Raw genomic sequence first — 12,857 nt, 5'->3', positions numbered from 1 at the left:
GAAGAAGAAGGAAAAAAGGGGAAGAAACAAAGGGGAAAGGGAAAAAAGAAAAGAAAAGAAATAAGAAATCTACATTAAAATTACAACTTACAACACTAATACAATATACAGTACAATATACAAATACATAAATTGGACTTCCGTTTGTACTCTTTGTTTCTTTATCTTAACCTTTTTTTTCTCACACAGGTCTTGTTACATCCAGTTTAGTCTTCTATTTCTTTCTAATGATATGTTAATAATCAGTACATATGCAGATTTCACCTTCCTATTGCCAGGAGATTTTGATGTTACTGTACTGGTTTAAATAATCAATAAAAACTTCCCATTCTTTTTGTGTTTTTTGATTGAATTGACCTCTCATTCTTCCCGTCATTGCCGCTAACTGCATATATTCTGTCATTAAAGCTTGCCAATCACATATGGAGGAGTTTCGGTGAGAGGGCCAACTGTATTAACAAACTGAGCACCAAAGGAAGATAAAACATAAAAATAAAAATTCCTTCCAGTAGCACCTTAGAGACCAACTAAGTTTGTTCTTGGTATGAGCTTTCGTGTGCATGCACACTTCTGATTCCCGCTCCGGCGGGAAGGTACTGTGTCAGATATAATGAAAGGCTATTAGTTCAGGTAATGTTTTTGTTACTTCAGAGGTGTCCGTTACAAACTTCCCTCGTCTTGCAGCATCACCATCACATCATGCCATCATGTAGGTCTTTTGCAGAGTATTGTATTAAATGCAGTTTTGAGAACTTCACAGTTGTGAATCCTGGAGAAAGAGAGCGAGCGAGCTGCAGAATGTATAATAAATTTTAATGTTTCATTTCAGGAAAGACGGAGGCTGTGATCAAGAACTTCAGTCCGCACTATAAACGCCAATATGCAGTGTCCTTCTGCAAGCACATCCAGAATGAACTGGAACAAAACAGAGACCTGCAGTCCCATTTCTTAAAAACAAAGGTAACAACAATAAGTGTTCGCTATTGTACTGGCTGAATGCGCCCTACACATTCTGAAACCCTTTTATTGATCGCAGGTTTGGTTGTTTACCCCCTGCTCACATGGGCAAGTTCTCCTTGGCACTTCCTGGTTTTGGCAAACCACAATAGCTGTTGAATGTTAATTGCAAGTCCTCACCCAGAAATGAAGTTTGTTTGTTTGTTTATTTAGCAAAACCTTCCTACCCTTTTCCCTTCCCATTTTACCCTTCCCAGGTGTCCCAGGCAAACCACAAAAAGTGCAGTGGTCCTGTTCCCTGTATTCAATGCCTTAAAGCGGGTTCTCCTTCATGGAGAGCACGTGTTGTGGTGGGGGCAACCAAGACACCCCTCTGTTGCTGGGCGGGTTAGTATAAATGGCCATGTTTCTGATTGGGCACCCCCTCAGTCGTTGGGGAGAATTTGGTGTAGCAATTTTATGATTGACTGATGAGGGGCTATTTATTCCCTGTGCGCAGCGTTGAGCTTCCTCTTTTCGCTGCGCGCATTGGGTCACCCGCCCACCCTCCCTATATTTGTTGTTGTTCAGTCGTTCAGTCGTGTCCGACTCTTCGTGACCCCATGGACCAGAGCATGCCAGGCACGCCTATCTTTCACTGCCTCCCGCAGTTTGGCCAAACTCATGCCAGTCGCTTCGAGAACACTGTCCAACCATCTCGTCCTCGGTTGCCCCCTTCTCCTTGTGCCCTCCATCTTCCCCAACATCAGGGTCTTTTCCAGGGAGTCTTCTCTTCACCTGGAGAAGGAACTGGCAAGCCACTCCAGTATCCCTGCCAAGAAAACTCCATGGACAAAGACAACAAAGAGAAGACTCCCTATATTTAGGGCTGTTCATATTGACCTAGCTATGCCAGTCAAGGGGTCATCTGCTTTTGGGGCAGGGGCCTGGTAGAAATTTTGCCATTTGGCTGATTGGCTGGTGCCATTTGGTTTTTGGCTGCTGCGTAGCAAGTCGTCACAACTTGTAAGGTTGCGGTTAAAGGTAAAGGGACCCCTGACCATTAGGTCCAGTTGTGGACTACTCTGGAGTTGTGGCGCTCATCTAACTTTATTGGCCGAGGGAGCCAGCGTATAGCTTCCGGGTCAAGTGGCCAGCATGACTAAGCCACTTCCGGCGAACCAGAGCAGCGCACGGAAACGCCGTTTACCTTCCCGCCAGAGCGGTATCTATTTATCTACTTGCACTTCATGCTTTCGAACTGCTAGGTTGGCAGGAGCTGGGACCGAATGATGGGAGCTCACCCCGTTGAGGGGATTCGAACCGCCGACCTTCTGATCGGCAAGCCCTAGGCTCTGTGGTTTAACCCACAGCGCCACCCGCGTCCCAATAAGGTTGCGGTTAGGCAGTGGTTAATTTTGGTTGGTGGAGGGGGTATGGTTGGCTGTGCCAGCCCCTCCAGCGCTGCTGCTGCTGCAAGGGTATTCCGTTAAAGGAATCCAGGGGCTCGCCATGCTCTTGTGCGAACCCCTGTCAAGGGGCTAGGGCCACGCAAGAGCCCCTGGGAGCATTTGGGGAGAGGTGAGAGCCTGACGCCCGGCTCCATGCTCTCCCCAAAATGTTTTCCCTTGCTGACTGTCGCAGGCTTGCGGGTATCAGTTCTGTTCCTACCTCTAGGCTGGAACGGATAGTCGCGAACCAATGCCTAAGCAACCACTCACATGCTGTAATCAATAAATTTGTGGCCAAAAACCTTTAAACAAAAACCTGTAGTAATTGTGTCTTTATCTGAGAGTGGCTATGTGGGGACCTTGACACGCAACACATTTTTCAGTGCCACAACATATTTTTAGCTACAAGGTCTCTTTATCAGGGGTAGCAGGTGGGGAGGGGGGGATCTAGTGCACCCACAGGCAGGTTGCAGTGTGAAATAATGTAATGCTGTCGTTCTCCTTCCTTCCTATTCTCATCTATCAGCTTTATATAGAGGGCAAAGAACACCACCACCCTTGGTAAAAGACCTCCTGGTGATGTTTTTAAATTGGAAACTCGGGCTTTAATTTGAAACTGGACTGAGAGAGGCTGAAGCCTCAGGTTGGGGGCTGATAACAGGATATAGTGTCTCTGAGCAAGTACAGAGTGCATTTAAGTTTGTTTGTTGATTTATTATATGTTTAATAGTACGTTTTCACTCGTTGAGGCAGCTTGGAACAAATCCTTAAAGCTAATTAAAAAAAAAATAACTAAAGCAACAGCATAAAACAGAACTATAGATGGACTCATAAACTTGAGACATGCAGAGTTCAAGCAAACGTTTCACTAGCCAGTGTAACTTCGCACTGTGCGGTCAATGCCAGCTCCCAAACAACAGAAGCTACAGGCCAGAAGCTTTCAGTTTCTATAAAACATATTCTGGTCAGGTTTTGGACATGCCGTCCCCCCCCCCACCAAAAAACACACCCCTTTCTTTTTACAAATGAAGAAGCAGAGAGAAGCTATTTCTATTTCTCAGTAACTTGTCTTTTCTATAGCCCCCTGCAGAATCCAGCATGGTCTTTTATGAAGGAGAAGTGTCACATTTTGCTGAAGACTTGAAGAAATGGAAAGACAGATATATAGTGGTTAATAGCAAATATGCCGTGGAGAGCTTTGAAAACAAAGAGGTAAATTGTCAGTTTACCAGGTGCATTGATGCGTCACGTTCAGTTTTGAGATCCTCACTGCTGCTTCACTGACTAGTGGATAGTGGCAACAGAAGAAATGTAAAACACTTTTATCCAACGTTACTCTGATTTTTTTCCTACTGAGTGATTCCTACTTGCTGCTACAAGGGATCACATCTGAATATTGACCTGCCAAGTATTCTTTACTTTATGGCACCGTGAAATTCAGTCTCTCCACTGTTCCCCACTTGCTCGTTTCCATTGTTATTTATTTATTTCGTATAATTTATACACAGCTTGGTTGTTGTTGTTGCTTTTTAAAAAAAGAACAACCTCAAAACGAAATAAAATAAATTCCTTCCAGTAGCACCTTAGAGACCAACTAAGTTTGTTCTTGGTATGAGCTTTCGTGTGCATGCACACTTCTTCAGATACCAGGTCCAAATCGTAAAGGTAAAGGGACCCCTGACCATTAGGTCCAGTCACGGATGACTCTGGGGTTGCAGTGCTCATCTCGCTTTACAGGCCGAGGGAGCCGGCGTTTGTCCGCAGACAGTTTTTCCAGGTTATGTGGCCAGCATGACTAAGCTGCTTCTGGCGAACCAGAGCAAAGCAACGGAAACGCTGTTTACCTTCCCACCAGAGCGGTACCTATTTATCTACTTGCACTTTGACGTGCTTTCGAACTGCTAGGTGGGCAGGAGCTGGGGGTCGGCAAGCCCTATTCTCACTTCTGAGCTTTCAGGAGGCATAGCCCACAGGGACTGGAAACTTGGTTTCCCCCCCTTCTTTTTTAAGAAAATAAAAATAGCAGACATCCCCAGAAATGACAGACACCCCCAGCTGTAGTTTCTGTGCACCCCTTAAAAAAACACAATCCTTCTCTCATATCTGTACACCCATTTTAACATAAGTAAGTTGAAGAATTATCGTAAGCTTGTTTTCTTAACCTTATTTCTCTTCCTCAAACCCAGGCGTTCCAGAAGGGCATTAGTCCTAAAACCTGCATTCTCCCTGTCGGAGGCAAAGTACTGACAACAGAAGAGGAGTATAACTTGTTATCTGATAAACATTTTCCAGATCCGAGTGGTAAGGCGTGTCAAGTGAAAGTAGAATGGCCAATCTCTATCCTAACCGCCCCATTTGATTATTGGCCAGACTTAGAAAGGGAGGACTGGTATATGAGTCAGCAATTTTTTGTGGGTGCCTTCACATCAGTAGAGTTTGTTCCAGGCTGGATTTGATTTAAGTCACTAGTCAGTAAGACTTGATTTAAATCTTTTTTTTTTAACAGAAAGACTCTTGCTGGTATAATCTTAATATTTACAACCAGATGAAGGTTTCATTATTGGAATAATAAATTATCAGAGTAGTTTTTTACAGTTATATCAAAAATTACTGATTTGGTTATACTATTAGAAACACATAGACCGATAATTATGACATTATTGTGAGGTTTAATAAGTTAACTGTTTATATTTGGACAAGTTTTCTGCTGTACTTTATTGGAAGGAGAAAAATAATCATTTCCTTAATAGCAATTTAAAGAATTTATGTAACACAGTAACATTATAGCATATGTATCCATGTTTGTTAACTGATGTGGTTAAACAATTTTTTTATTAAAAAAAACAAGTTGGACTGAGTTTTAGCACACATGAAAAATTGAAAACAAATCCTTATTTCCTGATGAATAGCCTTTGGACTATAATGTAACTTAAATAGAAAACTATATTTAGAAAGATTTTTCCTCCAAAAGCATTGTATTTTAAAAATCCAATTTAAATTTTAAAAAAATCCGATTTGAATTTTTAAAAATCCGATTTTTTAAAATTATTTTTTTAATCCTTGATTTTTATCCATCCTGGTTTGTTCTGATTCAGCAGTAAACAGTAGATTTTCCTGGGGAAGGTATTGGGACACCCAACTCTTAGACCCAGGGCCGGATTTAGGTTTGATGAGGCCCTAAGCTACTGAAGGTAATGGGGCCCTTTATATGTCCAGCTGTCCTTTGTCAACAATTGTCACTGTTTCTTGAATATATGTTTCTTGAATATATGCTATATGGTAATTTATGGACCTAATAGATCTCTAAAGCCATTTGCACATAACAAAATATGTATTTTATCAAAGTAATTATAACAAGTCCATGCAGAATGTAGGCATCCTATATATCGAAATGAGCAATCCAGTGATATTTTAGGGAGCAGGCTAGCAGGCGGAGCCCATTACTTACACCACAGGAGCCTACACAACACAAAACACAGTTGCTGTATGTAGGTTTTATTTTAGTTGTTTTTTATCTTATATTTTGGAAATGGACATCCAGCTTTTTTTCCCTTTAAATTTTTGGGGTGGGGCCCTAAGCTATAGCTTGTTTAGTTTATACGTAAATCTGGCACTGTTGAGACCCATGACTTGAAATCACTTGAAATCTCAGGACAAACTGAAGTGCAAATGGGCCCTAAGTCTCCTGATGCTGTTTAACTGATGGGAGATGAGCTTGGAATCTCATAAGCCTTGCCTAAAGACTGAGGGCCAAACGGCATGTGAGGTAAATGTAGCACACTATTAAAAATGTCCTCCCTCAGCATCTGTAAACACTGAGTGAAAAATCCCCCTCCCTGGCAGCTTACACCATTTATAGATAAATGTTTGTATAACAAGGGGGCAAGTTCTGCAATGTGCAGTGGTAGCTTGGCTCTCAAACTTTGCCTTGGTACTCAAACAACTTGGAACCCAAACACTGCAAACCCGGAAGTACGTGTTCCGGTTTGTGAACTTTTTTCAGTAGCCGAACGTGCTCCGTTTCGAGTGCTACCCTTCCGTTTTGAGTGTTACGCTGAGGTCTGTCTTTTTTGCAGTTTATTTCGCGTTTTTGCAGCTCTCTTCTTTTTTTGTTTCTGTGGCTGCGCGGAACCCAGTTCAGCTACTGATGGCTTGATTTTGTGACTGCAGCACATTGTTTATTGCTTTCATTTTGTGGATGAAATGGTCTCGTTAGGTAGTAAAATTCATGTTAAATTGCTGCTTTAGGGGTTGTTTTTAAAAGTCTGGAACGGATTAATCCATTTTTGCATTACTTTCTATGGGAAAGTGCGCCTTGGTTTTGGAACAGACTTCCGGAACAAATTAAGTTTGAGAACCAAGGTACCACTGTACTAGATTTTTTTAAAATGTCATTTTTCCCTTAAAGGTTCTAATGAAAAGGAAAATGTACAGGTTTTTGTTGGCCTTCCAAAGGAATTTCCGGTCTATCTGTGGCAACCTTTCCTCCGACACAGTTGCTTCTGTTTTCCGGATCCGGAGTCACAAAAGAAATTCAGCACCGTATTGAATGACTGCATCAGACACTTAAACCATGGTAGGTGCAAAAGGCTATGTTCAACATCCTTGCTACTGTGTCTGCATATTTGATTGTCACCAGCTAGCAGGCCAATACTCTTTCGCAAAATTACTACGTCACTCCCTTGTATGGAGCCGGAGGGAACTACAAATTATGGGTGAGATGGCAATGCCATGTTAGGCATTTCTCCGCTCTTTCCAGCCAAAGGGCAGAGAAAGAAAGTGCAATGACATCATGAAATTAAGGAAGTGATCTTACATGTTGTAGGGGAGATCTCAGCTGACTATTTCGTCAGGCTTGGGGAAGGAAGGCGGACGTTGGGTTTGCAATCCCATGATTTGTTGTCTGATTGTGTGGTTTTGCGTAGCATTGCAAGTGAGGGCAGTGGCGGAGCAAGCCGATTGGGTGCCTGGGGTGCCGCGCCCACCCTGTGCCCAGAGGCGGGGCCAGCCGCCCACAGGGCAGGGCGAGCCAGGGCAGGACGCTCTGCGGGGCCTCCGAGGTGTCTGTCTGCCTTCTCCCTCTCAGGCGCCCTACAGCTGAGGTGGAGGCAGTGGGCGGACCATTTGGGGCAGCATGGAGCCTGCGGGCGCCCAAGTCACTGCGTCACTCCCAGGAGAGATGCGTGGCTCGGGCGCGCTGCAGGCCCTGCGGTGAGTGCTGCCCTGCATTTTGTCACCCCCATCAGTGGTAGCACCCGGGGAGGTCCGCCCCCCGCCCCCTCCTTCCTCTGCCCCTGAGTGGGGGTACTGCCAAGGCTGTGGTCAGAAGCCATCTGTTACACCTTGTTGAAGCTGAGCAGGCCTAGGCCCGGTCAGTTCTTCAGTGGCAGACTGACTGACCACAAACCCTACGTCTGCCATCTTGAGGTGACAGAAAAGTACTGTGGTTGTGTCTGGGTTTGGCTGTGGGACTTTGTCAGGCTCCTTACCCAAAACCCTTAGATGGCGAGGACTGACTTCGTACAGTACGGAGTTCCTTTAAAAGAAGTGCTCTGTGCTTATTGAGTTTAATCTGGGCCAAACATTGTTCCAAGCAGAGGGCTGGCTGTGTTAGGCTCTTCGAGAAAACAACAGCAATAGAGAATCTTGAGGCACTTTTAAATTGTTGGCATTTGTCTGTCTTGAGAGACAATGGAGTGCGCCTCCAAGGGTGAAGTCAAAATGCTGTGTTAACAGCACCAAATCGACCTCCCCAGGGTGCAAGCCTGGGCAGTGTTTGTGGAGGTCCTGGGCTGCCCAGATGACACCACCCCCTTGGCCTTGTGGATGTGGTCCAAACGAAAGCAGGACAAGACATCTGGCACCAGCTGGGCTGCAGGAGTTGCCAGAAGGAGGTGTACAAGGCGCCATTTAAATACTAACAAAATTATTATGCCAAGTGCTTTTGCAGATTACAGACCACTTCATAAGATGCATGAAATGTGAGTTGCACACACATATATATACTTGGTGGTGGAGGAGGAATGGCAGAGAGCGAGGTCAGAAAGAAAGGAAATGCAGGAAAATACAAGCTCTTGAATATAGAAAATAACTGAGGCAGGCACCTCAGGCTTGGTTTGCCTGGATGGACGATTAGCTCCTGATTAAATGAAATGGGCAGCTTTCTTATCACAGCTAATGCTTTTCCTTTCCTTTTTTTTTAAACTGGCTAAACAACCAATCAAAATAGGACGAAAGCACTTGAGTTTCAGTTTGGAGGTACAAATTTCACACCCAGAATTCCAGCATTTGAATTCCAGGTGCAAAACTGGGGTGTGTGTTTCCCCCACGCCGTTTTTGAATGTTTTTCAAAATGCCATCTTAACTATAGATGAGCGTTAGAGTAAAGGGCAATGCCCAGCCACTTTTAAGACTGGAAGTGGTCTCTGCTGGTCCAACCTTTTTTCTAGCAACCACAAGGTCCTCCTGATTCAGGAGGACCCAAAGGAATAATTTCCTATACCTTTCTGATCCTTCATGAGCAAGGGACCCCACTCCTTTTAAATTACAGATCTGTACTTGGGCAGACAATGTACTCAGCACTGAGGCAAGATCTGTATGTGGAGAAGCATCTATATATGGTGAAGCTTCTACTTTTGGGAGGAACACACATTTTTGGCATGGCACAGAGTCCTGAATCTCTATAAACCTCCCATGAATGCGCCCTGTAAAACAGCCAGCTGAAGTCAATTTCCTCTGATGCATACTTAAAGGGAAAGCATTTATTTTGCACGGTTTGTAATCCCCATTATTCATCTTTTGAAACTTTGGTCATACAGTGATCTGGGTGAAATATAATCTCTTTTGTTCTGTACTGGGCCAGTAATAGAGCGGATCAACTTTTCCTGGCACGCTGCAAATCTTCTCTGACTCAGAACCTGCATAGTGGGTTTAGCTTGGTCGATATCTTTCTGCAGAAATGTTAGCTGACTCGCGGTTCCCTTGGCTGTCTCTTCTCCTAGCTGAATTTCAGCCCATTGCTCACTGATGTGCTAGCAAAGTGTGGAGTAAATGACCTAATAAGTATTTTCTATCTTTAACATTCTGGATTTATTTCCTGCTCGCTTCGTGCTTGTGCCTTCATTTTTTTATTTATTTCTGTCACATGAAATTACCATGCTGTGGAAGGATCTTTCACATATTAAATATCTGGATGTTTGACTGGAAACTTACGAGAGCAGAGTTGCTTTAGGGGAGGGGTGGAGTCGTTGCACGAACTGAGATTTCGGTGTGGCTGACTTCATTCTGCTCTCTTTAGGGGAAGGAATGACAGACACTGCGACACATGTTAAGCGAAAGGCTGGTAGAGAAATTTTGGAAACAAGAAAGCAGCACCCTTAAAGATTTCACCAGCTTCTGCCTTGCCCTTCCCAACCGTTGGGTGGCTGCCCCAGTGAAGTAACTAACAACATTGAAATCCTAAACAGTAGTTAGTTAAAAGCGCAAACCCACAACATCAGCAAATCGAGTCAGAACTACACTGCTAAAGAAAAACAAGGCTACTGCCATTATGCACTGTGTTCCTGACCTTGTTATTACGCGCCCGTTTGTTAATTCCAAGCATGTTAGATTTCTGATTCTGACCTTGTTTGCAGTACAGTGGTACCTCTAGTTACGAACTTAATTCATTCTGGAGGTCAATTCTTAACCTGAAACTGTTCTTAACTAGAGGCGTGCTTTCGCTAATGGGGACTCTTGCTGCCACTGCGCCGCCGGCACACAATTTCCGTTCTCATCCTGGGGCAGAGTTCTCAACTCGAGGTAACTCTTCCAGGTTAGCGGAGTTTGTAACCTGAGGCGTTTGTCACTTGTACAGTGGTACCTCGGGTTACATACGCTTCAAGTTACATACACTTCAGGTTACATAAGGTACACTTCAGGTTACATACTCCGTTAACCCAGAAATAACGCTTCAGGTTAAGAACTTTGCTTCAGGATAAGAACAGAAATCGTGCTCTGGCGGCGCAGCAGCAGCGGGAGGCCCCATTAGCTAAAGTGGCGCTTCAGGTTAAGAACAGTTTCATGTTAAGAACGGACCTCTGGAACAAATTAAGTACGTAACCAGAGGTAAAGGTAAAGGTAAAGGGACCCCTGACCATTAGGTCCAGTTGTGTCCGACTCTGGGGTTGCGGTGCTTACCTCGCGTTAATGGCCGAGGGAGCCGGCATACAGCTTCCAGGTCATGTGGCCAGCATGACAAAGCCGCTTCTGGCGAACCAGAGCAGCGCACGGAAACGCCGTTTACCTTCCCGCCGGAGCGGAGGTACCACTGTATTAAAGGCAAGGCAGAATTTATTAAGCCTGTAGGAAATGTAAAGCAGAAATGGAAGGACTAAAGATTTCTCTTGGTGAGTGAATCATACTTTGCAGTAATTAAATTCCCTATTCACACAGACCCCCCGCCCCCCATATATGCTGTGTGCACACACGGGGGGGGGGGGAGGATGCCCCTCCTCAAGCCTGCCTCTCCTTGGTGTGTTGGGTTTACTGTTGGAAAGGTCTTGTGCACACAGCCACAATCTGTAAAAAAATCATATCCTGGAACACCGGGGGAAGTGAAGGAATAGTGTGAACAGGCCCTGCCTGGTCTCAGTGGAATTGCACTTTTCCATTGTGTGTAGACAGCGGTTTGTGTGAGCGTTGTTGCAGTGTGCTGCCTGGTAAGCGTGGCTGTAATTGTCTGACTGCATCCATCTTTATGGAATCTGGCATTTTGCATAGAATTTAGGCTCCTACCAATTAATTGATTATTTAACTTTAATACCACTTAACTATCCCCCCACCCCCGTTTTATTTGTATGCCGCCTTTCCAAGGTTAAAGCCATGCTCCAGGCGGCTTACAATATATTTTTTGTAAATTGATATAACTACAGGTGTGGCAAAAGCAGCCCTAAACAATAAACAAAACACCAGGAAGTTCGCAACCAAATTAAACAATTTACACAGAAATCATAAGGGACAAAATAAAGATACAAGAAGTTAACATCAACGACAGAATTTTTGGCGTATTAAAAATATCTCTAAGTGGTGTACAAAAAGCTGAAGATACAACAAACTTAAACAAAATATTGCAAAAATACACAGTTACATATAAAATGTTACATTAATACAAAGTTAGTAATAAATATAAATCGATATCAGTTTATTTTCCTTCTGACACACTGTCACTCTCAGCTTCTGGGTTCTCACTTAGTGTCAAACCAATGGCTTGTATCCAAGTAAGAATACACCCATTAAAATTAATGAACCTGAGTTAGTCATTAATTTCCAAGTGTTTACTCTGAGTTGAATTAACGTTGGAAATAACCCATAGTTTTCACATTTGATAAAGGTTTTAACCTTCATGATTGCGGAGTTGCATTTGAAAACAAATATTTACCGTATTTTTCTGTGTATAAGACTAGGGTTTTTCCCTAAAAAATAATGTCAAAAATTAGGGGGTGTCTTATACATGGGACCATCTCCCCCCATTTTCTTAAATCTGGGTCGCCCAAAATAGTCTTATACATGGGGGCGTCTTATAGATGGAAAAGTACGTTAATTTTGTAGATTTCTCCAATTAGGATCACAGAACTGTAGAGCCAACTCTGGAAATTTAGAACTGTCATGCCCTTTATCGTTCTCCCTTATGGTGGCTGGTCTTATTACACATGCTGAATAATTCTGCTATCAGCCCTAGATGTTAATCCACTTGTCACCACACTATGCTTGTCTCAACTCTCCTCTTAGTTCTGCAAAAAAGCGCCACTCACTAGTTAATTTATATGTTTGGCAAATATGTGTTCCTTCAGCACTGAGTTTCTGCTTCCCTGCTGAATTCAGATCCTTCAGGGCTGAAGCAGTCCTGGCTGTGTCCTGCATACCTACACAGTGTTCATTTTGCTTTTTCCATTCTTTGTTTTCGTACAATACAATTAGCGCTTGGATAAAGTTTTGAAGATCTCTGTAATGGATTTCTGCATATAAACAGTATATTTGTTCAGTCGTTCAGTCGTGTCCAACTCTTCGTGACCCCATGGACCAGAGCACGCCAGGCACACCTATCTTTCACTGCCTCCCGCAGCTTGGCCAAACTCATGCTAGTCCAACCATCTCATCCTCTGTCGTCCTCTTCTCCTTGTGCCCTCCATCTTTCCCAACATCAGGGTCTTTTCTAGGGAGTCTTCTCTTCTCATGAGGTGGCCAAAGTACAGTATATACATATTTTTAAAACCACTCTGTTCTCTTTTAGAAAAGTTGTTACCAGGGATATATTTTCCTCTTAAGATATTTCACTCGTCCTATCAGACCACATTTTCAACTACTCTGGGATTCCTCAGATGTTTTGGTGGAAGAGGAAACCGAACACTCACTCCACATTTTGCTTTAGGCGAAATTTCTGTGGCAGCTCAGGTTGTTGCCATCCTTGAGCCTTTGTGATAGAGCAAGGTA

At 43.6% G+C, this 12,857-nt stretch overlaps 1 protein-coding gene across 1 annotated transcript in view; it reads left to right on the top strand.

The window, feature by feature from the left end:
* Positions 1-12,857, top strand: part of NIBAN1 (niban apoptosis regulator 1) — an 85,545-nt gene that overhangs the window by 45,234 nt on the left and 27,454 nt on the right. The window contains exons 2-5 of the mRNA XM_033151364.1: positions 830-960; positions 3,468-3,599; positions 4,574-4,688; positions 6,796-6,963. Of these exons, the coding sequence (XP_033007255.1) occupies positions 830-960; positions 3,468-3,599; positions 4,574-4,688; positions 6,796-6,963 (546 nt within the window). The remainder of the gene's footprint in view (positions 1-829; positions 961-3,467; positions 3,600-4,573; positions 4,689-6,795; positions 6,964-12,857) is intronic.

The sequence above is a fragment of the Lacerta agilis genome, chromosome 6 (genome assembly GCF_009819535.1).
Source record: "Lacerta agilis isolate rLacAgi1 chromosome 6, rLacAgi1.pri, whole genome shotgun sequence".
Lineage (NCBI taxonomy): Eukaryota > Metazoa > Chordata > Lepidosauria > Squamata > Lacertidae > Lacerta > Lacerta agilis.
Note: the sequence above shows the minus strand (reverse complement) of the source record. Positions and strands in the feature narration are given on the sequence as shown.